At 44.6% G+C, this 23,888-nt stretch overlaps 1 protein-coding gene across 2 annotated transcripts in view; it reads right to left on the bottom strand.

Annotated features, from left to right (window-relative positions):
- The window catches only part of LOC138639649 (NACHT, LRR and PYD domains-containing protein 3-like), a 515,752-nt gene that overhangs the window by 332,174 nt on the left and 159,690 nt on the right, over positions 1-23,888 (bottom strand). For both annotated transcript variants that reach the window (XM_069728773.1, XM_069728772.1), the window contains one exon: positions 5,512-5,682. In XM_069728773.1, the coding sequence (XP_069584874.1) occupies positions 5,512-5,682 (171 nt within the window). The remainder of the gene's footprint in view (positions 1-5,511; positions 5,683-23,888) is intronic.

Genomic DNA, 23,888 nt, shown 5'->3' on the forward strand with positions numbered 1-23,888 from the left:
TACTCGCACGTCTCCATCCTGTACAGGTCTCTTATACTCGCACGTCTCCATCCTGTACACGTCTCTTATACTCGCACATCTCCGTCCTGTACACGTCTCTTATACTCGCACGTCTCCGTCCTGTACACATCTTTTATACTCACACATCTCCATCCTGTACATGTCTCTTATACTCACACGTCTCCATCCTGTACACGTCTCTTATACTCACACATCTCCATCCTGTACATGTCTCTTATACTCACACGTCTCCATCCTGTACACGACTCTTATACTCGCACATCTCTGTCCTGTACATGTCTCTTATACTCACACGTCTCCATCCTGTACACGTCTCTTATACTCGCACATCTCCGTCCTGTACACGTCTCTTATACTCACACGTCTCCATCCTGTACACGTCTCTTATACTCACACATCTCCATCCTGTACATGTCTCTTATACTCACACGTCTCCATCCTGTACACGTCTCTTATACTCGCACATCTCTGTCCTGTACACGTCTCTTATACTCGCACGTCTCCGTCCTGTACATGTCTCTTATACTCACACGTCTCCATCCTGTACACGTCTCTTATACTCGCACATCTCTGTCCTGTACACATCTCTTATACTCATACGTCTCCGTCCTGGACACATCTCTTATACTCACACATCTCCGTACTGTACACGTCTCTTATACTCGCACATCTCCATCCTGTACACATCTCTTATACTCACACGTCTCCATCCTGTACACGTCTCTTATACTCACACGTCTCCGTCCTGTACACGTCTCTTATACTCACACGTCTCCATCCTGTACACATCTCTTATACTCACACTCTCCATCCTGTACACGTCTCTTATACTCGCACGTCTCCATCCTGTACACGTCTCTTATACTCGCACGTCTCCATCCTGTACACGTCTCTTATACTCATACGTCTCCATCCTGGACACATCTCTTATACTGACACGTCTCCGTCCTGTACACGTCCCTTATACTCACACATCTCCATCCTGTACACATCTCTTATACTCACACGTCTCCGTCCTGTACACGTCTCTTATACTCGCACGTCTCCATCCTGTACACGTCTCTTATACTCGCACGTCTCCATCCTGTACACGTCTCTTATACTCACACGTCTCCATCCTGTACACGTCTCTTATACTCACACGTCTCCGTCCTGTACACGTCTCTTATACTCACACGTCTCCGTCCTGTACACGTCTCTTATACTCACACGTCTCCGTCCTGTACACGTCTCTTATACTCACACGTCTCCATCCTGTACACGTCTCTTATACTCACACGTCTCCATCCTGTACACGTCTCTTATACTCACACGTCTCCATCCTGTACACGTCTCTTATACTCACACATCTCCATCCTGTACATGTCTCTTATACTCACACGTCTCCATCCTGTACACGTCTCTTATACTCGCACATCTCCGTCCTGTACACATCTCTTATACTCGCAAGTCTCCGTCCTGTACACATCTTTTATACTCACACGTCTCCATCCTGTACACGTCTCTTATACTCACATGTCTCCATCCTGTACACGTCTCTTATACTCACACGTCTCCATCCTGTACACGTCTCTTATACTCGCACATCTCCGTCCTGTACACATCTTTTATACTCACACATCTCCATCCTGTACATGTCTCTTATACTCACACGTCTCCATCCTGTACACGTCTCTTATACTCGCACATCTCTGTCCTGTACACGTCTCTTATACTCGCACGTCTCCGTCCTGTACATGTCTCTTATACTCACACGTCTCCGTCCTGTACATGTCTCTTATACTCACACGTCTCCATCCTGTACACGTCTCTTATACTCGCACATCTCTGTCCTGTACACATCTCTTATACTCACACGTCTCCGTCCTGTACACGTCTCTTATACTCACACGTCTCCGTCCTGTACACGTCTCTTATACTCGCACATCTCCATCCTGTACACGTCTCTTATACTCACAAATCTCCATCCTGTACATGTCTCTTATACTCACACGTCTCCATCCTGTACACGTCTCTTATACTCGCACGTCTCCGTCCTGTACATGTCTCTTATACTCACACGTCTCCATCCTGTACACGTCTCTTATACTCGCACATCTCTGTCCTGTACACATCTCTTATACTCACACGTCTCCGTCCTGTACACGTCTCTTATACTCACACGTCTCCGTCCTGTACACGTCTCTTATACTCACACGTCTCCGTCCTGTACACGTCTCTTATACTCACACGTCTCCGTCCTGTACACGTCTCTCATACTCACACGTCTCCGTCCTGTACACGTCTCTTATACTCGCACATCTCCGTCCTGTACACGTCTCTTATACTCACACGTCTCCGTCCTGTACACGTCTCTTATACTCGCACATCTCCATCCTGTACACGTCTCTTATACTCACACATCTCCATCCTGTACATGTCTCTTATATTCACACGTCTCCGTCCTGTACACGTCTCTTATACTCACACGTCTCCGTCCTGTACACGTCTCTTATACTCGCACATCTCCATCCTGTACACGTCTCTTATACTCACACATCTCCATCCTGTACATGTCTCTTATACTCACACGTCTCCATCCTGTACACGTCTCTTATACTCGCACATCTCCGTCCTGTACACCAGTGTTTTTCAACCAGTGTGCCGCGGCACACTAGTGTGCCGCGACACATGGTCGGGTGCGCCGCGGGGAATGGGAGTCAGCTGTTCTCTGTGCCGACTGTCAAGCTGACAGCCGGCACAGAGAAGCTGCAGCGCACCGGCTCCTGGAGATCAATTGTACTCGCAGACATCTACCAGCTGCGAGTACAATTGAGGCTCTGACCGCTGGGTCAGAGCGACGCCAGCAGCGTGATCAAGTCATGTGATCACGCTGCTGACGTCACTATCCGGCGCGCAGGAGACAGAAGAGACTTGGTGGTAAGTGCTCCTGTGCTGTGGAGCTGAAGACACCGAAGAATCAGCGTGGGGTGGGTTTATGGGGAGTATGTGGGGGGATTTATTAAGTGTGCGGGGGGATTTATTAAGTGTGTGGGGGGATTTATTAAGTGTGTGGGGGGATTTATTAAGTGTGGGGGGATTTATTCAGTGTGTGGGGGGGATTTATTCGGTGTGTGGGGGGGATTTATTCAGTGTGTACGTGGGGGGGGGGGGCTGGAATTTATTTAGCATGTGTGGGGCAGGGTGCATTTATTCTGTGGAAGGGGATGGATTTATTCTATTGGAAGGGCAGTGGATATATTCTGTGGGGGTGAGTGGGGAGATGGGGGTAGACACAGTAGCGAGGGGAAAAATGTGTGCTGACAGTACTGGGAGCAACGGTGATGGGATGTGTGAGAACAGTATGGGGAGTCGGGGGAATGTGTGAGGGGGGAATGTGTGAGGAGGAAATATGGAGAGAGCAAAGGGGTATGTTAGCAGGGGGGGGGGATGTACAGGAGGAGGCTATTAGAAATGTGTGCAGACAGTATGGGGGGATGAAAGTGTGAGTGGACACAGAATAGATACTGAGTAGTGTGAGAGTAACAGCCAGGAGGAGACAGTATGCCAAGTAGGAGGAGTGTAATGAAGGGGCACAGTAGAGAGACTGGGCTCTCTATGAGGGACACCGTATGAGAAGGCAGTGTGAAGTATGGAAAAGAGAGAGAGGGTAGTGTGGATGGCATGTACCATAAGAGGGACAGTGAGGGTCATATTATGTGCTGGGAATAAAGTGAGGGGCAATTATTTACTCAGGGGCTCAGCCTAGGGCAGATATTGTTATTCCGGAGCATTATAATAACACTGCTATCTTTAAGGGTGTTGTGTCGGGATGTGCTGCAGAAGACAGGAGAAGATGGAAGTCTGCAGAAACGAGCTCTGCCGGTGGATGAGAAGAGTCATCATGGCATCTGGACAAGGTGAAGATGAAAAGAAAAACAACGTCATCTATCAGGTACCTGGATGTAAATGTGTTTTTTTTGTGATACTAATTCTCATTTTTATTTGTTAGGAACATTAAAGGGGATGTCCAAGGTTGTGATGAGTTTGCAGTCATACTATGTGACTGCAGACTTCTGAATTCTCACAGTGCACACTGCTATCATAATTCTCTGATGTTGGTGATTTACATACATGCGGTCACGTGCTGACTAGACATGTGTGGCCTCATTCAATGAAAATGAATTGACTGAGGCCGGACACGTCTAGTTAGAATGTGACCAGAAGTATCCAAATCACATACTTGTGCTGTCATGACCGTCCACTCTGGCCACCGGCAAGGGAGAATCCTGAAAGTGTGCAGTGCTTGCGCTGTGAGAATTCAGAAGCCTGCAGTCACATAGAATGACTGCAGACTTTCATCTCAAACCTGGACGCACCATTTTGTGCCATTTTGGTTGGTGGTGTGCCTCGGGATTTTTTAAGTATAAAAAGTGTGCCGCGGCTCAAAAAAGGTTGAAAATCACTGCTGTACACGTCTCTTATACTCGCACGTCTCCGTCCTGTACACATCTTTTATACTCACATGTCTCCATCCTGTACACGTCTCTTATACTCACACGTCTCCATCCTGTACACATCTCTTATACTCACACGTCTCCGTCCTGTACACGTCTCTTATACTCACACGTCTCCATCCTGTACACATCTCTTATACTCACACGTCTCCATCCTGTACACGTCTCTTATACTCACATGTCTCCATCCTGTACACGTCTCTTATACTCACACGTCTCCATCCTGTACACATCTCTTATACTCACACGTCTCCGTCCTGTACACGTCTCTTATACTCGCACATCTCCATCCTGTACACGTGTCTTATACTCACACATCTACGTCCTGTATACATCTCTTATACTCGCACGTCTCCGTCCTGTAGACGTCTCTTATAGTCACACGTCTCTGTCCTGTACACGTCTCTTATACTCGCACATCTCCATCCTGTACACGTCTCTTATACTCACATGTCTCCATCCTGTACACGTGTCTTATACACACATGTCTCCATCCTGTACACGTCTCTTATACTCACACGTCTCCGTCCTGTACACGTCTCTTATACTCGCACGTCTCCATCCTGTACACGTCTCTTATACTCACACGTCTCCGTCCTGTACACGTCTCTTATACACACACGTCTCCGTCCTGTACATGTCTCTTATACTCGCACATCTCCATCCTGTACACGTCTCTTATACTCACATGTCTCCATCCTATACACGTCTCTTATACTCGCACATCTCCATCCTGTACACGTCTCTTATACTCACACATCTCCATCCTGTACACGTCTCTTATACTCACACGTCTCCGTCCTGTACATGTCTCTTATACTCACACATTTCTTTCCTGTACACATCTCTTATACCCACACGTCTCCGTCCTTCACATGTCTCTTATATTCGCATGTCTATGTTCTGTACATGTCTCTTAAACTCACATGTCTCCGTCCTGTACATGACTCTTATACTTACACGTATCCATTCTGTACATGTCTCTTATACTCACAGTAATTCTTCTATCCTGCACTCTGGACTGGACAGAGCCTCCGTCAAGTATTTGAAGTGAGGACCAAACAGACGGTTATTGGTCAGGTCAAGTATTTTAAGAGACTGGTTATTCTTTATTCCAGATGCCAGCTGGATGCAGGCAGTGTCAGATAGATCATTATTAACCAATCTATAAGAAGAAGAAGATGAAATGTTGGTTAGGAGTCCACAGAACGTTAGTATAAAATTTGTAATTTGTTAATGTGGAGAGAAAATGTCCCCGGCTTTTAGTAAAATTCATAAATATTAAAGTGTTTATTAATGTTGTTGCTATTTTTTCTTCATTTTTATAAAACCATTTATGGGGTGTGACCATATTTAAAGCACAGTTTCTTGTTTTGTCTATATAGACAGTTCAACATGGTGCTTCGTGGAAGAGTCATAGACAGAGAAATGTCTTAGCTATTATGGCAGTCTTCAGAACTGATGGAGTCATGACTGCACTATACAGCGGGGAAAATGTCAGGAACACCGCACTAAACTTGCTCACTGAGCCATTGCGCGTGTCCTGTGTAAAACAGCAGTTATTTTGGCTAAAGGTTGTGCAACCAATTATTAGGCTGAGGGTGCCAATACTTTTGTCTGGCCCATTTTTGGAGTTTTGTGTGAAATGATCAATGTTTTGCTTTTTGCTTCATTCTTTTTTGTGTTTTTTCATTTAAGACAAATTAAATGAAGATAATAATACCAAATAATTTGTGTTTGCAATCATTTTCAGGAAGAAAATGAGTATTATCTGACAGAATTGCAGGGGTGTCAATACCTTTGGCCATGACTGTATGTATATATATTACGTAGATACAATTTTCGTAAGCAGAAGAGGGAAAGCCGATGGCTGGGGGCAGATATTTATAGCCTGGGAAAGGGGTAATACCCATGGAGCTTCCCAGGCTATTAATATCAGCTCACAGCTGTATAATTAGCCTTTACTGGCTGTTAAAATGGGGACCCCAAAAAAAGACGTAGGGTCCCCCTATGATTTAGAACCAGCAAAGTCTATGCAGAAAGCTGTGGGTTGATATTAATAGCCTAGGAAGGGGCCATGGATACTGCTCCCCCCAGGCTCAAAACATTGGCTCTCAGCCATCCCAGAAAAGGAGCATCTCTAAGAGCCTCACTGTTCCCACTTGTAGCCCCTGTAGCGGTGGCAAGTGGGGTAATAGTTGAGGGGGGGTTGATGTCACCTTTGTATTGTCCAGTGACATCAAACCCCGAGGTTAGTAATGGAGAGGTGTCAATAAGATGCCCCCATTGCTAACCTCATAGTCACATTGTAAGAAAACACAGACACCCAGAATAAAGTCTTTTAATTGAAAAAATGACAGACTCCTTTAATAATCTTAATTATACCATACTTACGACCTCACCTAATTACCCCGAAGCCCTCAATCTCCTGTTAGAAACCAAAAATAAAAAAACAACAATATACCATAACTGTCCTTCGTTGTGTCCCACGCTGTAATCCATGTCTGGGGGAGAAACAGTTTTGAATGAGTGACTACCAGTGACATCACTGAGACTCAGCTCCCAGCCAGGCTGAACTGCGGTGACCTTGGTGAGATCCCAGCTAGCACCGTGAGAAAGTCGCATGGTGCAGAGGTGAGTTCTCTGCAGTGAAATTTTCCCAGTGAACTTCCCTCTGCTGCGTAGCTACAGGGGGCAGAGGGGACGGTAACCCCAGGCCCCTCGCTCTGAGGGGTCCCACCCAGAGCTACGCTACTGTAGCTGCATTGGCATGCGCAGCGTGCCTATACAGTTACATTCTGCGGCAGAGCAGGGAGAATCGATCTCCCTGCACTGCGGCTGCATGCCGACACTGCTGACCGCTTTGATGAGAGAGGAAGCGCTACACTCCCTCTCCCATCATCCCCCTCTCAGCTTCTGATGTCACAGACGCAGGGGGTCATGATTGTTGCATAGTTTGTTTGCCGTAAAAAGCTTGTGAGCGTAGATTATATGGGGTAATTCAACTTTTATCTACACAGAACATGAGATACATGCATCAGCTTCTTAATACAGCTTAACAGGAAGTCTGAAGGACCTTTTATCAGAGAGAAAGTGAAACCAAAGTACAACAAGTATATGCATTACAACATCGCCATCTACTGTCAGAAAAGTGTAAACTCCCGCACACAAATAAGTCTCGATCTGTTGCATATCTGCCAAAAGCGATGATGTCACTACCTGACGCCCACTGTCCAGAGATGAGCGGGAGCTTGGAGCAGTGGAGGAACCAGGAGGAGAGGTGACTCAGGTGAGTATTGTTTTTTTTATTTTTATGGGAGATGCTTTATACTATAAAGTCTGCCTATGGGGGCTGCCATATACTATAGAGTCTGCCTATGGGGGGTGCATTATACTATAGAGTCTGCCTAGGGGCTGCATTATACTATAGAGTCTGCCTATGGGGGCTGCCTTATACTATAGTGTCTACCTATGGGGGCTGCATTATACTACAGAGTCTGCCTATCGGGGGTGCATTATACAATATAGAGTCTGCTTATGGGGAATGCATTATACAATATAGAGTCGGCCTATGTGGAGTACATTATACTATATGGAGGCCTATGGGGAATGCATCATACAATATAGTCTGTCTATGGGGAATTCATTTTACTATATGAAGGGGAAGAGTCCTGAGGAGAGAATTTGCATATTCCCAGTGCCTTCTGGAATAAGTGAAGAGTCTCCATGAGCTCAAAGAACACTGGATTTTGGCCATTGCAGCTGAAAGGAGGACATTGGTAAACCAGGGGAAGAGTCCTGAGGAGAGAATTTGCATATTCCCAGTGCCTTCTGGGATAGGTGAACAGTCTCCGCAGGCTCAAAGAACACTGTATTTTGGCTGAACGTAGCTGAAAGGAGGATATCCGTAAACCAGGGGAAGAGTCCTGAGGAGAGAATTTGCATATTCCCAGTGCCTTCTGGGATAATTGAACAGTCTCCGCAAGCTCAAACAACACTGGATTTTGGCCATTGCAGCTGAAAGGAGGACATCGCTAAACCGCGTGACGGCAGGCATATTTTTCACCACTTTGAAATCTTTTTAACAGTAAGAACATGGAAGAGGCCAGGAGCCATTTGGTGAGCTGCATTTCTTGCTACATGTTCACAGACTTACCAGTGGAAAAGCCAAACCTCACATGCCAGAAATGCAAGCTTGTGTCCCTGTTGGAGGAAAAGTTGCAAAATCTAGGAGAGAGGTTAAGTACATTGAAAATCATTAAGGAAGGTGAAGAGTTCTTAGACAGAGCAGAATTATCTCCTCATGTTACAGAAAGAGAAGAAATTCCAAGTGCACCTAAAGAAACAGAGGAATGGAAGCATGTGACACAGAGAAGCATGAGGATCAAGAGGCAGTCAGCACCCATTCTGCCCAGGAACCAATAACAAGCTCTCACACAGGAGAACTACTGAGAAATACATCAAGATAAGACTTTACCCACAAAGAACAACCTTGGATGCCCTCAGAGTCCTCCTGAATGGAGAAAGAAAAATGTTGTGAAGAAGAAACGGGGAGTTGTGGTCATGGGGGATTACCTGTTGAGAGGAACAGAGGCTGCAATCTGCAGAGATATAACCTCAAGAGAAATGTGCTGTCTTCCAGGTGCAAAAATTAAAGATGTGTCTGACAGGGTATCAGGACTCTTCAGACCTACAGATTACTACCCATTTCTGCTAATACATGTGGGGACAAATGACACTGCAAGAAACGACCCGGAAACCATCTGCAGTGACTTTGAAAACATAGGTAAGAAAGTGAAAGAACCGGGAGCGCATGTGGTCTTCTCTGACCCTAGGAGGTAACGTACAAGGTATTTTAGAATTTTGGATAACTAGCGGAGGAAGACCTGCGAAGACTCAGACATCAAGGTTAGATTTCAGAAAGGCAGATTTTAAGGGACTCCGAAAGAGAATCGGAGGGATCCAATGGCTGGATATCTTTAAGGACAAAAATGTCCAGGAAGGATGGGAAATCTTGAAAACCTTGAAAAATTAGATTCTCAAAGCACAATCATTAACAATTCCGAAAAGAGGAGGCATATCTAAAGAAGAATATAATGCTGTCTGCAGAACCTGCAGGGCACGAATCAGATTATCTAAAGCTGACAATGAATTAAGGCTTGCAAGATACGTCAAAAGCAATAAAAAAGGATTTTAGCGATATGTCAAAAGTAAAAGAAAAGTCAAAGATGCTAAGGATTTTTACAGGATGGAAATGATGAAATGGTAAAAAAAGATGTTGAGAATGCCGAACTTTTAAATTCCTATTTTGCATGTTTTCTCTCAGAAAGGAAATGTAACATCAACTGATTTTCACTGTCCTATTAAGGGAATAGAAGAATCCAGGATATCTATGAACAGAAGATAGTGAGGAAACACTTAGCTAACATAAATTAATTCAAGTCTCCAGGTCCAGATGAATTACACCCCAGAGAACTGAAGGAGATAGCAGAAGAAATTTTTGAACCACTCTCCATAATCTTTGAAAATTCTTGGAGAACAGGAGAAGTCCCAGAAGACTGGAGAAGAGCAAATGTTGTTCCTATCTTCAAAAATGGGAAGAAGGTGGACCCAGGGAACTTAGGCTGGTGAGTCTGATGTCTATACCAGGAAAAATCTTTGAACAAATTATTAAACAACATGTATGTAAGTACCTGGATAAGAATATGATTAAACAGATTCAGCATGGGTTTGTAACTAATAAGTCATGTCAGACTAACTTAATTTCCTTCTATGACAGAATCACTGACTGGGTTGATCAGGGAAATGCTGTAGATATAGTATATCTTGACTTCAGCAAAGCATTTGACAAAGTATCTCACACAATCCTTATTGAAAAAATTACTAAATATGGAATGGACAAGTGGACAAGGCAACTGTTAGGTGGATTCAAAACTGGCTTAGTGATCGGACCCAAAGAGTGGTCGTAAATGGCTGCACATCCAGTTGGAAGAATGTCTCAAGTGGGGTGCCACAGGGCTCTGTCCTGGGCCTTGTATTGTTCAACATCTTTATCAATGATTAAGATGAAGGAATTGAGGGTACACTGATTAAATTTGCTGATGACACAAAGCGAGGAGGGATAGCTAATACTAGAGATGAGAGAGAGATGAGAGAGAGACCATTCAAAAAGATATAAATAAACTGGAGTAATGGGCCGCAACTAACAGAATGATTTTTAACAGGGAAAAATGCAAAGTACTACATCTGAGCAATAAAAATGAAAAAAGCATATACAGAACGGGAGGAATAGGGCTAAGCAACAGCACATGTGAAAAAGACTTGGGTATACTAACAGATCACAGACTGAACATGAGTCAACAGTGTGATGCAGCAGCAAAAATTGCCCTCTATTCCTCTTTGGTAAGACCTCATCTGGAATACTGTGTCCAGATTTGGGCACCACATTTCAAAAAAGACATCAACAAACTGGAGCAAGTTCAGAGAAGAGCGACCAGAATGGTGACCGGTCTGCAAACCATGTCCTATGAAGAACGTTTACAGGATTTGAGAGTGTTTAGCCTGCAAAAACGGAGACTGAGAGGAGACTTAATAGCTGTCTTCAAATATCTCAAGGGCTGCCACATTGTAGAAGGATCATCTTTATTCTCATTTGCACAAGGAAAGACTGGAAGCAATGGGATGAAACTGAATGGGAGGAGACATGGATTAGATATTAGAAAAAACTTTTTTACCGTTAGGGTGATCAATGAGTGGAACAGGTTGCCACGAGAGGTGGTGACTGAGTTCTCCTTCCATGGAAGTTTTCAATCAGATGCTGGGCAAACATCTGTCTGGGATGATTTAGTGAATTTTGCTTTGAGCAGGGGGTTGGACCAGATGACCCCGGAGGTCCCTTCCAACTCTACCATTCAGTGATTATATGATTCTAAGGCATATGGGGTGCATTATACAATATATAGTATGTCTATGGGGAGCACATTATACTATATGAAGACCTATGGGGATTGCATTTTACTATATAGAGTATGTCTATGGGGAATGCATTATACTATAGAGGCCTATGAGGACTACATTATAGTATATGGAGGCCTATGGAGGGTGCATTATACTATATTGAGTCTGCCTATGGGGGTGCATTGTACTATATATAGTCTGCCTATGATGAGTGCATTATACTATATGGAGGCCTATGGGGAGTGCATTATACTATATGGAGGCCTATGATGAGTGCATTATACTATATGGTGGCCTATGAGGAGTGCATTACATTTTGTTGAGGACTATGGGGAGTACATTATACTATATGGAGACAATCTAGGGGGCCATCATACAGTGTGGAGATTATAGTGATTGAGCCATCATGCAGTGTTGGAGCCATCAGTTTGCGGGCTACTAAGGGGTCAGTATGCTGTGTAGGTGGTACTATACAGTGAAGCAGCATTATACTGTGTATAAGACAGCATCATACTGTTTATAGGGGAGCTGTACAGGAGGGAGACTCGGGACATTATTAAATGTAAAGTGGACACTTATTGTTAAAGGGGAAGTCAGGTTACTGTGACTATCAAAGGGGCACACGGAAGGCAATATTACTTTCTACGAGGCAAAATATGGGCACTGTTTTCTAGGACACTTGCACCCAGCATTACTATATTATAAAGAGTTGCTTTAGAATTTAGAGGGCACAGAAAACCACACAGCATGTGCAGTAATAGGGTCACATATGGCAGCAGCGGCTCAGTATTGGGATATCAGCAGGGTGAGGAGTTTGTGCAAGTTGTGAATAGTCCCATGAGGGATGGTGCTGAAAATATGAGACTTGAAATGTGTCTTTGTTGTAATTTCTGCAGTCAATTCCTGGCTGGAAGTAGTTGTCATTTTGGTCTGGGCCAGATGGAATAGCTGTGAAAAGTGAACGATTCCATCTGAAAGAACGACAGCTGTAAGTCACCATCTATAACTGTGCTTTAATCTCTTATATGTTCTGTAGGACTGATACCTACCACTGACCATATGGCGGCAATATCAGTGTTGGTCTTTATATAGAGATTATTTTCAGAAACAGGGCTGTCATTTGCTGATGTTCTCCTACATCCACTATTAGGGTGCGTCACCCAGTTGTAATCAAGGTTACCTGGTTAGGGGCCCACTCAGAAGTTTCACCACCCCAAACCAAAACCCTAGCTACGCCTCTGTCACTGACCAAACCTGGGAAGCTGGCATGCAGAGTGAGGCCAGCAGCACTGAGATGGAAAGATATGCAGTACCAAAACAGACACTGCTGAATTTCTCGGCCAAAGAGTTAGGTGTTTCCCAGTCTGAAACTTTTTTTATGAGAGTTCTGAGACAAAGAAAATGGCCATTTGAAACCTGTGCCATGCCAAGATCAGCAGGGGGCTGACCACTAAGAACATAACCACCACTAGCATGATCAGTCACATGCCATCTAAGCACCCGACTCAGTGGGTCGAACACCTGGTCCACAGTTCATGCCACCAGGTGACACCACTGCCTATTACCCTTTGCTATGTGCTTTCCAATTCCCTGTGCAAAACACTGGCGCAGATGCCTCCTGCCCTGCACCAAGCCTTGCACATTCTTGCTTACCATCATTAGGCACTTCCAAATCCTTGTCCCATTCCAAGCTTTGGAACGAAAAAGAAAGTTCCCAGCCACCCATCCACTGGCCCAAATGCTAAACTGCCACATTTCAAGGCTGCTTGCCATAGAAATATTGCCACTTAGGCTGGTAGACGCGGAGGATTTCCGCCGAGAAATGGCGGCAGTCATCCCTCAGTACTCAGTCCCTAGCAGACACTTTTTCTCCCAGTGTGGCATCCCTGCTTTGCACAACCAGGCATGGTCGTGTGTGATAATGGGAGTAACCTAGTGGCGCCTGTGAAGCTTTGCAAGCTCACACACGTACCATGCTTGCCACATGGGCTCAAGACTTTGAGGACTTCTCAAAGATGGTGAGCTGTGATGGCGCCATAGTCAGTGCAACTATCCTCCTTCTGTGGCTTAAACATTTGATGCTCATAATTAAACATGAAGCTTTGCCTGCAGCCCAGATGGGGATAGAGGAAGACATAACACAGAGAGATTGTAGCCAGCCTAACCTAATCTCATCTGCTCAGCGCGGATTGGGAAACAATGAGGATGAGGAGGAAGAGAAGGAACAAGAGCTGGTGGCTAGCACAACAGAGCCTAGTAGCCACACAATCTTCATCTTGTCTCTCCTATGTGGATGGGCTGAGGATGGGAATGAGGAGGAAGGGAGGGAGGAGGAGGAGGAGGAGATGGAATTTCGTCATCATGATGGAGACAGAGAAGTGTTGCCTGTATGGAGCTTGGCACATATGGCTGACTTTATATACCACTGCTTTTCCCATGACCCTCGCACAACATTCATCTTTGCCAAAAAAGTACCCCGTATATACTTGAGTATAAGCCGACCCGAGTATAAGCCGACCCCCCTAATTTTGCCACAAAAAACTGGGAAATGTTATTGACTCGAGTATAAGCCTAGGGTGGAAATGCAGCATTTACCGGTGAATTTCAAAAATAAAAATAGATCATTATTTCCCCATAGCTGTGCCATATAGTGCTCTGCACCGTTCATATTTCCCCATAGCTGTGCCCCATACAGTGCTCTGCACTTTTCATTTTGTCCCATAGCTGTGCCATATAGTTCTCTGCACCGTTCATTTTGTCCCATAGCTCTGCCCCATACTGTGTTCTGCACCATTCATTTTGTCCCATAGCTGTGCCCCATATATGCTCTGCACCGTTCATTTTGTCCCATAGCTCTGCCCCATACTGTGCTCTGCACCGTTCATTTTGTCCCATAGCTGTGCCCCATACTGTGCTCAGCACCGTTCATTATTGCCCCATATCTGTGCCCCATATGCAATGCTCTGCACCGTTCATTTTGTCCCATAGCTCTGCCCCATATATGCTCTGCACCGTTCATTATTGCCCCATATCTGTGCCCCATATATGCTCTGCACCGTTCATTTTCTCCCATAGCTGTGCCCCATACAGTGCTCTGCACCGTTCATTATTGCCCCATATCTGTGACCCATATATGCTCTGCACCGTTCATTTTCTCCCATATCTGTGCCCCATATATGCTCTGCACCGTTCATTTTCTCCCATATCTGTGCCGCCGCCGCTGCTGCAATAAAAAAAAAAAACACATACTCACCTCTCTTGCTTGCAGCTCCCAGCGTCCGGTCCCGGCACCTCCATCTTCCCGGCGTCTCTGCTCTGACTGATCAGGCAGAGGGCGCCGCGCACACTATACGCGTCATCGCGCCCTCTGACCTGAACAGTCAGAGCGCAGACGCCGGGAAGATGGAGGCGCCGGGAAGATGGAGCGACGCCCGGCGGCTGGAACGCGGACAGGTGAATATAAAATACTTACCTAGTCCCAGCGATCCTGACGCTCACTCTGCCTGTCACAGCTGTCTTCGGTGCCGCAGCCTCTTTCTCTATCAGCGGTCACCGGCACCGCTGATTAGAGAAATGAATACGCGGCTCCACCCCTATGGGAGGTGGAGCCGCCTATTCATTTTTCTAATGAGCGGTCCCACGTGACCGCTGAAGAGGGGAAGAAGCTGCAGCACAGAAGACCGTGGGATGGCATGGACAGTGCCAGGATCGCTGGGACTAGGTAAGTATGCCTCAGCGCCCTCACCCCCTCACCCGCCGACCCTGCCACCCACCTTGACTCGAGTATAAGCCGAGAGGGGCACTTTCAGCCCAAAAATTTGGGCTGAAAATCTCGGCTTATACTCGAGTATATACGGTAATTCTTCTTGAGATAGAGAGGTCTTCTAAAATGGTGCTATACCAAAAGGCCATTGTGGAAAAAATTCCCATCAGACAACGCTAGCAGCAGGGGGCAAGCTTCCCTGCCCAACCAAGGAGGACAGGTTAGGAAGACCCAAAGTAGAGGCAGGGATACACTGTCAAAGGCATGGGCCAAATTCACGACACAAGCCCAGCCTGATGACCTGGTATTTTTGACAATGAGGGAAAAGTTTTTAAACATGGTCAAGCAATACCTGGCGGACCAAACCAGCGTACTCTCTAACAGAGAAGAGTCAATATGTTTGAAAAACGATCGCTAAACATAAATTAGGCTTGAATATGGCACAATTGCATTCGTGTTCGGAAACACGAACAAATCTTCATAAATTCATAAGAAAATCAGTAACGTTCAGTAAAAAATGAGGGAAAATATTTGCCTTGCCACTAAAGTATTTTGAGCACTATGGCTAGGATAGTGGTGGTGTATGATGAGCGTGGGATACATGTTTGATGAGGTTGGGGGTGGGGACAGCTCAGAGAAGCGGCATACTTGTAGCTTTTTTTTCTTTCTAACTTTATGTGCGCATATTGCAGCTAGCCAATTAGGGTGCAGAAAACATCCATAATGTCCAGACACAACGGCTTGTGTTACTGCTGAAATAACATGTCCCTCTCTCTATAAAAAGCGGACATCTTGTTTAAGTGCCATTTTGTCACTATAACAGCGCAGAGAGGCTGCTCCTGATGCTGAGCATGGATTCTGATAGATTTTAGCTGGGTAGCTAGGTGGTTGTTTCTAAGTCAGATAGCTTAGATAGCTAGTGTCCTGTGTGGCTGTGAAAATGACCTTCCAGCAGAATTTTTTTTGTGTGCCATTAGTGAAGTCCACAGACAAAGACAGCAGGGCACATTTCATAGAAGTGTGTTGTGCACTGCTCCTATTGAGCTCCATGCATGATCAGACCTGTCTAAATCTTATTCTTTCAGTATCTAAACGTGCTACAGCACATCATATCCCACTTTGTCATTTAGTGGCGGTGAAATTTTTCTGTGATTTGAGCTGTTGCACAGTAAAAGGAAATGTTTGCAGTTGCTAACGTGATTCAGCACACCATATCTCACATATCATTTAGTGTCGATGAAATTTTTCTGTGATTTGAGCTTGCACAGTAAAAAAAAATCTTTGCAGCTGCTAAAGTGTTTTAGCACGCTATATTATACCTTGTCATTTAGTGGTGGTGAAATTGTTCTGTGGTTTGAGCTGCTGCACAGTAAAAAATATATTTTTTGCAGCTGCTGAAACAATTCTTTCTTCTGTGACTAACATGATACAGTAGGAGAGATCTTGGCTTGAAATTGTTTGGAGCATACCTTCTTTGTCATACAGGCCTCATCCACACTAAAACAATTCTTTCTTCTGTGACTAACGTGATTCAGCATGCCGTATTTCACCTTGTCATTGAGCTTGTGCAGAGTAAATAATCTATTTTTTTTGTTGCTAATAATGTCCTCCTACCACACTATCTGAACGCATGACTGGGAAAAAGCGAGGTTGTGGTGGAAGGGAGATTAGGCTTGGTGTTCAAGGTGTACGTGGGGTAGGTGGTAACATTATTGAAAGCACTAGTGAACCAACAACATCATGTCCTATACAAACACAACTGACAACTTCTGTTACTGGACAGGCAACACCACCACTTTTCTTTGGCAGCCGCACAGTGGTACGCCTTGTTGATGAGGCCCAGAAAGAGCATGTGCATGAGTGGATGGCAAGCGCAGCTTCATGTGGCCTCTCCTCTTCTTCCTTCACCTTAACATCACATCCAGTACAGTCCACAGAGGGTGACTCTCAGGGCAAGGAATGTGTAGGTCATCTGAGGAGGTGAAGAAGGAGGAAAATGAGGAGGTTATGTTGCACCATGCGGCGCAGACATGGTGTGATGCAGCCATGACGAGCACCGCATACTCAGCCACAACTGTGGCTGTGGCCAGCAGCATTTATGGGTCTACAGCTCACAGAGGAGGCAAGCGTTCCCTAGCCTGGGCCTTTTTTGATGACACAAAGGATCAGCCAACTCACGTTAACTGCCAACTTTGCAAAAAACTGAATAGAGGGAAAAAGTGCAATAATTTGACTACAACATGTTTGAACCTTCACATGCGTAATCAACGTGTGTTACTCTAGCAATCCTACTGTGATAAAATGCAGACCAGTGGGCCTCAATAACCATCAGACGCCCCATCAATCACATCTGCTGCTTCTTCCTCCTCTGTTACCGTGACAACTATTGAGACGCAGGTCTTCAACTGCAGAACCTCAGTTTATTTACCTATTCCGGTCACGCTAAAGATTGTTTCTGGTGAAGGAGTTCTTCTGGGAAAAGGGTTTTCATTGAATATCTCAAGCAAAGACACATGGAACACAGGGTGAAATTTCAGGCTGCTGGGAAGTTTTAAACGGAAAGCAACTGAGTTAATTTGTGCAGAAATTTGAAAAGGTCTTAGGAATTTTTGACCTAAGTTAGAAGATGGTATGTTTGTCTTCAGATTTTTGGTAGAAAGTCAAGCCTTGTCACCAACCCAAAAGGTAGGAGGGGCTTTGCGATGTTTATCTGCTGTTTCTTTATAATCTTCTTGGGCCTTTTGTAACATCTCAGTTATTTTTGAGCTTTCTACAACTCTGTAAGTCTGTTTGAAACAGCAGGAACTGAGGTATTGAAAGGAAGATTGTAAATAAATATTGGATGCAAGCCATAGATAGCCAAAAAATGGGCTTTGGGTTGTAGAACTGTGTTTGGAGTTATTATATGCAAATTCTGCTGTTGGTAGATAATCTGCCCAGTCATCCTGTAGGTAACAAATAAAACAGCGCAAGTATTGTTCAAGGGTTTGGTTAGTTCTTTCAGTCTGTCCATTGGATTGTGGGTGGAAGGAAGTAGATAAATTGACAGTAACTCCTAATGCTGTACAGAAGGTTTTCCAAAATCTTGATGTAAACTGAACACCTCTATCAGAAACAACATTGTCAGGAATTCCATGCAGTCTGAATACCTCTTTGACCAATAATTCTGCGGTTTGATCAGCGGTAGGAATTCTTTTAGTTGGAATAAAATGGGCCATTTTTGGGAGCCGATTCACCACAACAAGGATAACAGTCATTTCCTTTGAGGGAGGAAGGTCCATGATAACATTCATTGATATTAATCCCCAAGACCTAGATGGAACTGGAGGAGGTTGAAGAAGTCCTAGAGGAGAAGATCATGGCGTCTTGTTCCGTGCACATGTTAAGCAGGAAGAAACATATTTTCTTACATCCTTCCTACAATTAGGCCACCAAAAAGAACAAAGTAGTAGTTCTTGTGTTTTCCTTGCTCCAGGGTGTCCCACAAGTTTAGAATCATGGACATGTTTCTGAACTTCAAGTCGAGCAGATTCGGGGACATATATTTGGTGGTTCTGCATCCAAAATTCCTCCTTAAAGGAAAGATCAATCTCTTACAGATAAACCCTATATTTTTTTGGTCAGCAAGAACAGTCACCGGATGATTGGCCCTTTCCAAATGATGTCTCCATTCAGAGAAGGCAACTTTAATGGCTAACAGTTCCTTATTTCCAATATCATAGTTCTTTTCTGCAGCTGACATGGTATGAGAAAGAAATGCACATGGATGAAGCTGCATTTTGTTTCCAACTCGCTGTGATAAAACGGCTCCCACCGCAGAGTCTAAGGCATCTACTTCAACAAAATGGCAGTTCAGGGTTTGGATGGACAAGTAATGGTGCAGATCCATTTGTGCCTCAAGAGACCAAAAAACACTCTGGTTTTCTTTCTGAGTGAAGTAATTGGTAAGATTATTTTTGAAAAGTTTTTAATGAATCTTCTATAGAAATGTTAAACCAAAGAAAAGAGTGGGCCTTAGAGCAATTCTTAAAAAATATATATATAAATGTTATTTGAAATTCTGACAAGACAATGCTAAGATCATAAAAACAGGTGATACAAAGAATAACAGAGTGTAGTGACATCATAGTGCCACGTCCGCTGTTGTGAATTCTGTGGCTGAATTCACTCCTGTGGTCACAAGTGGTACTGCAGCTTCTGAGCTTCCTCCCTCAGGTATTCTGGTGAGCTCGTTGGCTTCTTTGTTATTTAACTCCGCCTGATTCTGTCTTCCTTGCTCCTAGTCAATGTTCCAGTGTTGGATCTGAGCTTCTGGATCTTTCCTGTGGCCTGCTGCTCTGCTTAGATAAGTGCTTCTTTGCTTTTGTTGCTACTTTTTCTGTCCAGCTTGTCTTTTCGTTTTGCTGGAAGCTCTGAGACGCAAAGGGTGTACCGCCGTGCCGTTAGTTCGGCACGGTGGGTCTTTTTGCCCCCTTTGCGTGGTTTTTTGCTTTAGGGTTTTTTGTAGACTGCAAAGTTCTCTTTGCTATCCTCGCTCTATCTAGAATATCGGGCCTCACTTTGCTGAATCTATTTCATCCCTACGTTTGTCTTTTCATCTTGCTAACAGTCATTATATGTGGGGGGCTGCCTTTTCCTTTGGGGTATTTCTCTGAGGCAAGTCAGGCTTGTTTTTCTATCTTCAGGCTAGTCAGCTCCTTAGGCTGTGCCGAGTTGCATAGGTAGTGTCAGGCGCAATCCACAGCCACCTTTAGTTGTGTTTAGGATAGGTTCAGGTTTGCAGTCTACAGAGATTCCACGTCTCAGAGCTCGTTCTATTGTTTTTGGGTTATTGTCAGATCACTGTATGTGCTCTGATTGCTGGCACACTGTGTCACTGGATTGCCTTCATAACAGTCCGCAAGACAGTTTATGGGATTGCAGTCAAGAGAATGGTAGTACAAATATGCACGTATAGTTCCGGTGCAAAGAGCAACATACTAATTGCACTAAAAAGACATGTGGTAATGCCCGTAGGATATTCCTATTCACAAATTAATACAAAGACCCAAAGTGTAAAAAGTATATATAACTGCGTAATGCAGGTAAACACCTGGGTCACGATAATAATACAAAGAGAATAATGATAGAATCCAACACACACGTATTATGGATAGATAAGGCATATGCCAATAAGACTATACTTGTTGTGAATTCTGTTATCGAACTCCCTCCTGTGGTCATGAATGGTACTTCGGCGACTTCTGTCCATGGACTCCCTCTGGTGGCTGTGAGTGGAGCTGCTGCTTCTGAGGTTCCTTCCACAGGTGACGTAGGTTATTCTTTGGCTGGCAGCTCTATTTAACTCCACTCAGATCGTTACTCCATGCCAGCTAGCAATGTTCTTGTACTGGTTCAGTTCGCTCTTGGATCTTTCTGGTGACCTGTCTACTCCAGCAGAAGCTAAGTCTCTGCTAGTTAATTATTTGTTCATTGTTTCCTTGTCCAGCTGGCTATCATGATTTTTCCTTGCTAGCTGGAAGCTCTGGGATGCAGAGTGGCACCTCCGCACCGTGAGTCGGTGCGGAGGTCTTTTAGCACACTCTGCGTGGTCTTTTTGTAGTTTTTTGTGCTGACCGCAAAGATACCTTTCCTATCCTCAGTCTGTTTAGTAAGTCTGGCCTCCCTTTGCTGAAACCTGTTTCATTTCTGTGTTTGTGACTTTCATCTTAACTCACAGTCAATATATGTGGGGGGGCTGCCTTTTCCTTTGGGGAATTTCTCTGAGGCAAGGTAGGCTTTATTTTCTATCTTTAGGGCTAGGTAGCTCTTAGGCTGTGAAGAGGCGTCTAGGTCGTGTTAGGTACGCTCCACGGCTATTTCTAGTTGCGTGATAGGATTAGGGGTTGCGGTCAGCAGAGCTCCCACTTCCCAGAGCTTGTCCTGTATGAGTTTAACCATCAGGTCGTTCCGGGTGCTACTAACCACCAGGTCATAACATATACTGAGGCAAAAGTCCGTGAGTGACATGCAATGAATAACATCAAAGGTAATAAGGGGAGAAAGAAATGCCCATAGCAAACCAACCTGGATGCAGGATGTGGAAAAGAGGACCCCAACGTGCGTTTCGCAATGCTGCTTCCTCGGGGAAGAAATTTCTATAGAAATGTGCAAATTCTATAAAGCGCTGAACTTATTTTTAAATTTCTTGGGATAGGCCAGTCAACTACCGCTCTGATCTTACTGGGATCCATGCTCAGATCTTCTGGGGACATGATATATCTCAGAAATTGAGTTCTGGTTTGTTCAAACCAGGGATTGAAGCTTGAGGAGGACAATTTGCATATTCCAGGTGCCTTCTGGGAAAAGCGAAGAGTCTCCCTCAGCAAGAAAATCATTGGGTACAGCCAGGACCAGCTGCTTGGAAAGCATTGCCAAACCAGAGATTGAAGCTTGAGGAGGACAATTTGCATATTCCAGGTGCCTTCTGGGAAAAGTGAAGAGTCTCTCTCAGCAAGAAGATCGTTGTGTACAGCAGGGACCAGTTGCTTGTAAAGCATTGCCAAATCAGGGATTGAAGCTTGAGGAGGACAATTTGCATATTCCAGGTGCCTTCTGGGAAAAGCGAAGAGTCTCCCTCAGCAAGAAGATCATTGGGTACAGCCGGGACCAGCTGCTTGGAAAGCATTGCAAAACAGCGCGCCTTACAGCACGCAAATTTTTACCTCTAGGACATTATTGCAAGAAAGCTTGGCTGATTGAGTAGATTACAAAAGAAGAAATAACACAGCAGACTGCACAAGAAGGTTACACACAGTAGATAACACAAGAAGGTAAACACACAGCAAGTCAGCAGGATCTAGGAGCAACATAGCAGATGTGACAACCTACATGGTGAGCTGCAACATGTGCTACATGTTCACAGATCGACCAGAAGAAGAATCCAACTTCACCTGCCAGAAGTGTAGACTACTGGCCTTTTTAGAAGAAAAGCTGCAGGGTCTAAAAGAAAGAATTGCAACTTTGAAACTCATCAAAAAAAAATGAAGACTTCCTAAATAAAACAGAAACATCTGTACTGGTCACAGAAGGGGAAGAAAGTGTCAGAGAACCTCCAAAAGCAGATGAGTGGAAGCATGTGACCAAAAGAAGCAAGAAGACCATGGAGACATCACCAACCACAAAACTGAGAAACCGATTCCAAGTCCTTGAAGAGGACGAAGACGACACACCTAAGGATGAGGCACTACCAGCAAGCAAAGAAGAAAAGGGCACACTGCAACACCCAGAATTGAGAACAAAAAGTACAGCCAAGAAAGAAGAGTGGTAGTGGAGGGAGACTCACTTCTGAGAGGCACAGAAGCAGCCATCTGCAGACCAGATATAACTGCAAGAGAAGTACAGTATGCTGTCTCCCACCCATTTCTTCTGATACATGTTGGCACCAATGACAAGCCAAGGAAGGATCTACTGACAATCTGCAAGGACTTTGAAGAGTTGGGGAACAAAGCAGGTACGGACTGGGGCTAAAATTCAGCTCTGGCATTTGCAATCACACAGGCCCATGTTGTCCCATTTCCAAGCAACAGATGGGGATATATTAACAATATCGTGGATGGAGGAAAGCAAGATTTACTACAAGACCAATATTTCTAATGATACCCGTGGCCTGCTGGGGTAAGTGATGGAGTCAGCGACTTTGTGCTCCAACACAACTGTTAACAATATGGGAGTCTTAAGAACACTGATTCTGCTAACAGCGCAGCAGACAACAAGGCAGCCCATGTCCAGACAGGCCCTTCTGGCATTTGCCAGAATTGCCCAATGGCCAGTCCGGCCCTGGAACAAAGTAAAGGAACTAGATGCACAGGTAGTTTTTTCTACTATCCTTCCACTAGACAGGCAGGGCACCAGGAGATGGAAAAGGATCCTTGATGCGAACAACTGCCTAAGACAATGGTGCAGACAACAAGGATTTGGATTTCTGGACCACAGTATGAATTACCTGTATGACGGACTCCTCGCCAGAGATGGACTACACCTCCACAAACCTGGGAAACACATATTTGCCAGAAGAGTTGCTACACTCATCAGGAGGGCGTTAAACTAGAAGAAGAAGGGACTGGAAGAAAATTGTTGGGCACGAACATGAAGCCAGAAAATATACTGATGAAGGATATGATGTGTGGCAAAGAAGACCCAAGACAACATACTCAGAAGGGAGGTAAGACAATTTCTAAAACAATCCACAGGGAGGAGATTGGAACAAAACAAAATCCTCTAAAATGTATGCTCTCAAATGCCAGAAAAGCAAGATGGAAGAACTAGAAGCAGAAATATCTACAAGTAACTTTGGCATAGTGGGAATAACCGAGACATGGTTAGATGAAAGTTATGATTGGGCAGTTAACTTACAGGGTCACAGTCTGTTTAGAAAGGATTGAAAAAATCAGAGAGGTGGAGGGTTTGTCTTTATGTAAAGTCTTGTCTAAAGTCCAATTTAAAGGAGGATATTAACAAAGGGAATGGGGATGTTGAGTCCATACAGGTTGAAATACATGGAGGGAAAAATAGTAACAAAATTCTCAATGAGGTCTGTTAAAAACTCTCAAATATAACAGAAATAATGGAAAGTCTCCTATTAAGGCAGATAGATAATGAGGTCCTGGTTA

This window comes from Ranitomeya imitator, chromosome 1, assembly GCF_032444005.1.
Source record: "Ranitomeya imitator isolate aRanImi1 chromosome 1, aRanImi1.pri, whole genome shotgun sequence".
NCBI lineage: Eukaryota > Metazoa > Chordata > Amphibia > Anura > Dendrobatidae > Ranitomeya > Ranitomeya imitator.